The 4,019-nt window shown below is 46.8% G+C and overlaps 1 protein-coding gene across 1 annotated transcript; it reads left to right on the forward strand.

Moving 5' to 3' along the window:
- Nucleotides 1-1,825: 1,825 nt before the first annotated feature.
- PHACADRAFT_142728 (uncharacterized protein) lies at nucleotides 1,826-3,671 on the forward strand (the record flags this gene model as incomplete). Its single annotated transcript, XM_007395229.1, has 7 exons — nucleotides 1,826-2,026; nucleotides 2,083-2,393; nucleotides 2,450-2,714; nucleotides 2,832-2,991; nucleotides 3,044-3,219; nucleotides 3,280-3,503; nucleotides 3,536-3,671. The coding sequence occupies 7 exons, from the start codon at nucleotides 1,826-1,828 to the stop codon at nucleotides 3,669-3,671; spliced, it is 1,473 nt and encodes a 490-aa protein (XP_007395291.1).
- Between the last annotated feature and the right edge of the window lie 348 nt (nucleotides 3,672-4,019).

Raw genomic sequence — 4,019 nt, forward strand, 5'->3', positions numbered from 1 at the left:
TAGCGCGAGAGTATGTTGTGTCACCCCCGAAGTGCCAGGCTAACACTCGCATAGGTTATTGGCCCACTTCTCAATGACGAGGTCAATGATAGGACATGCCAACCTTCTAAAGGCGGAACCGCAAGCTTCTTACAAGCCCCACAGATACCTTTGTAGGTCTTACCCTTGCAGTACAGTGCTGCCTGGCAATACCACTCCCACAGCTTGTGATTGCCAGTGTTTGTCCTCCCACAACCTCCACTGGCCGATCGAGACTATTCGTGTGCCCGCAATCTGCGTACTATGCGTAGGGGACACCAGCAGGCCATAGGGATGACCATAGCACGATGCTTGAGGTACAAAGTGTTCAGATGCTGCCTGATGGCCGGTCCGTGCTCGGGATGTGATGCACGCATTGCTCCTTCCCTGTACGCATGAGTAGGTGCACTATCTATACACGTTTGAGTCGGGCCTAGTGTTTGGGACATCAATATTGTAAGTAAGAAGCTGCGGCCTCGCTTTTCTCTCGCGCCTCAAGCAAGCACCTTGCGTTGCTCAAGTACTGACATTTGTACCTCTCTTTTCAGGCTCAAGTAGAGCAGTCGGCTCACACAGGTTTCTCAGAGGCTAATCTGGCACAATCCACTAGAGTGGGTTAGATCCCTGTAATAACTGTTTGTTTACTGTTTATAAACTGTTTATAAACATTTACAACCGTTTACTGTGTGTTTACAAAAAAAGTTTACACGTAAACTAAACGGTTGGAGCCTTACCATGAGTGGCTAAGACACTGGAAAGCCCATGAGTGGCTAAGACACTGAAAAGCCCAAAAAATGGCACGGGCAAGAATCGAACCCGCAGCCTGAAAGTAACTACAGCGCGCTATACCACTAAGGCATAAGACCTTGCAAACATTGGATTGGAATTGGCCTATAATACCACTTTTCCACCTTAGTCTTAGCTGCCCAAAGTCATATTAGCTGATTATTAGGTATTAAAGTAATGGAATGTAATTGTACAAAGGTGTATTTTGATGTTATGGCTAAGACACTGGTGTGGCTAAGACATTGAGATATTAAATATCTGCTATTGATTCTGCTTATTGTACATATGTATATTCTAATGGCATGGTTAAAGCACCAGTGTGGCTCAGACACCTGAGTAGATGAATTATACTCAAGTGGAATCAATGGCAAATATTCAATGTCTCAATGTCTTAGCCATGCTGGTGTCTTAGCCACACTGGTGTCTTAGCCACATCAGTGTCTTAGCTGCCCAAAGTCCTGTATTTTAGCCAATTATTACGTATTAAAGCAATGGAATGTAATTGTACAAAGGCATATTCTGATGTTATGGCTAAGACTTTAAGGTGGAAAAGTGGTATTATAGGCCAATTCCAACCCAATGTTTGCAAGGTCTTATGCCTTAGTGGTATAGCGCACTGTGGTTACTTTCAGGCTGCGGGTTCAATTCCTGCCCACACCATTTTTGGGGCTTTTCAGTGTCTTAGCCACTCATGGGCGCTTCTGAGTGGCTAGTCTGGTGTAACTTAATAAGTTCCCGTGTCTAAGCCACCGAACTGAGACTCTTGGCTATACGGTCCATCACAAATCAAAAACGGCACTTTGCGGTAACTAAAGTCACAGCAGGCATCTTATTTATAACTGATGTGACTGCCGTAGCTAAAGCTACATAAGCTAGATAGCCCTTCTGAGCTTCGCACTAACGCATACTACACTCACTCACCATGGTGGCTACTACCCCACATGACTCACATGACTCTATACCTGCTGCTACAGAAATCTCGGAGGTGACGACTCTCACAGGACTTCGAGACAGGAGAGCTATGCACAAGCTCGAAAGGTATCACTACCAGCGTGACATGATCCTCTGCTTCTCCCTGCATGTCCTGCATGTTCTCATACATGCAGCCCTATTTGTGGTCATCTCGCACCACTACGAACATGCTATCACAATACACTTTGATAGCTCCACCACTACATGGGCTCCCCTCTTTGTGGGTACAATTTTGCAGATCTTCGCAACGGTAAGTCTTGCATATCCTTCTGGCATGCCATGTATTTACTCATGCTTTTGTTTAAGGGGTACAATGCCATCCTCGTGCTTTTAACCCAGCGTCGCGCCCTTCGAAATGATCTCAGCGCTCGACAAACCCTCACGGCCGTCCACAATAAGGCTTCAGCATGGCTAGGTCTTGAATCGGCCTTAGAATCACTTTGGCAGCAAACCAAACTAAGCGCCGCAGCCTGGGGCGTATCTTGCATCACTCTCTACTTGCTTTGTGTGTTCGCGCTGCACATCAGCATCCAGGGCTTCTTCCATGTTGTGCTGTACACTGCAACAATGCCGACACTGCAGTTGACAAACCTTACCAACGCCAACTACACTGCAAAGTGAGTCCCATGCATAACATATTAGTAGTGTGGCTGATTTTATCTGGCGCAAATAGCATGGTGCCTGCATATGATGTCCTGCTTGCTTATGGTCAGATACAGAAGGTCGCACTGCTGGACAACATGGTGTATGATATCATCCCTCAAATTCCAAGTGCTACGGGTAACACCATGGTGAATGCATCGGTGTATAATGTGCAATGCATGGTGTTGCTGAACATTCAGCCTGACAACATGATAGAAGATACCTCCATACCAACGGTGTACTACGTCATGGATGGCCCAGACAGTGCTGAAATAGGGCTAAAATTACTCTGTATAGTTGATCCTTTTTCATGCTCTTCAGCTCGTTGACACTTTTTACTCACAGACTATCAGGCTGTGTACACCGGTGTTGTCTCCAACATTCCCATGTGTAATACTCCAAACCAAGATCAGAGAGATTGCTGGGCTCCAATCATTATAGGAACCACTGTCTCCGTTGCTGATTCGTCAGGCGCAGGAGTCCCGACTTTGACCGGTAACCCTGGATCCCCACCACATTCATCGAGGTGCAAACCATCGGAACAGACGCTACAGGCAACAGCCCGGAAGGTGAGTGGGGTAAAAATCTTTCGCATTATACTCTAAATTGATTACTATCTCTTCAGTCTTAATGACTGCGGTCCAAGTGGTCACTTGTGCAGTGGAGATAAACGATAAGCAAATCAATATCTCTGCGACAACGCGGCAGCCGCTTGCTTCACCTCCTGAACCGTCTGAGGCATTCTGGACTACATTCTCGTGGCCGGACAATCTAACACCGACTGACTCACGGCTTATAGCGGTGAGACTACTTAACTCGATTACACTCTTGGTTGTGTGACTAATATAACATGGCATGCAGGCTCAGAATGCTCTGATTCTCTCACCTTCCAGCGGCCATGGGAACGATGCATTCCTGAACTTTGCAAACCCGAGCAACACCATCACAAACGTTACTGCCGCTGGGCTGATTGTTTCTTCGGCACATAACAACAGTTTGCCAATAAACTCTGACTCCTTCGACAATGTCTCCATAAGCTTGACGCAATTGCCGACTGCCTTCAATATGTGGGTTTGTTTCTGTGTGTAGCTTCTTGAAACACTAACTGCTCTGCTAGCTTCGTAGCAGAAGAGCTGGGTATTGTTGCTCATAATCGCACCAACATCACCCTGACGGACCTAAATCACAGCATCGGGAAGGCTCTTGCAGCAGTGCACTGGTATGGTTTGTACCAGAGATTGAACCCCATGTAGGTGGATGCGCATACTGATCCTTGATGTGTAGGTCGGAATTAGGACTACTCAGATCCTCATGCTCTGCATGATATTATGCTGTCACCTCTATCAAATGACTTTTCTATCATTGTCTCGGAACAACCTCAACCTGTCAGCAGGGTCAGCCAAGTGACTATAATGGTAATTGTCCCGAGGTACCGACTGAATGTGAGTGCGCTATGCATGCTACTGCCGCTCATCCCCAGCTGACTTCGTGCAGCATCTTCAGCTCAGTTTAACCCCTGTATGTGCGCTCACTTACCAAGGCTCGCACTCGTACATTAACACCTTGAAAATATCCAGCTCATCGTTGGCACCGTGGCATCA

Source organism: Phanerochaete carnosa, assembly GCF_000300595.1.
Source record: "Phanerochaete carnosa HHB-10118-sp unplaced genomic scaffold PHACAscaffold_5, whole genome shotgun sequence".
NCBI classification, from domain to species: domain Eukaryota; kingdom Fungi; phylum Basidiomycota; class Agaricomycetes; order Polyporales; family Phanerochaetaceae; genus Phanerochaete; species Phanerochaete carnosa.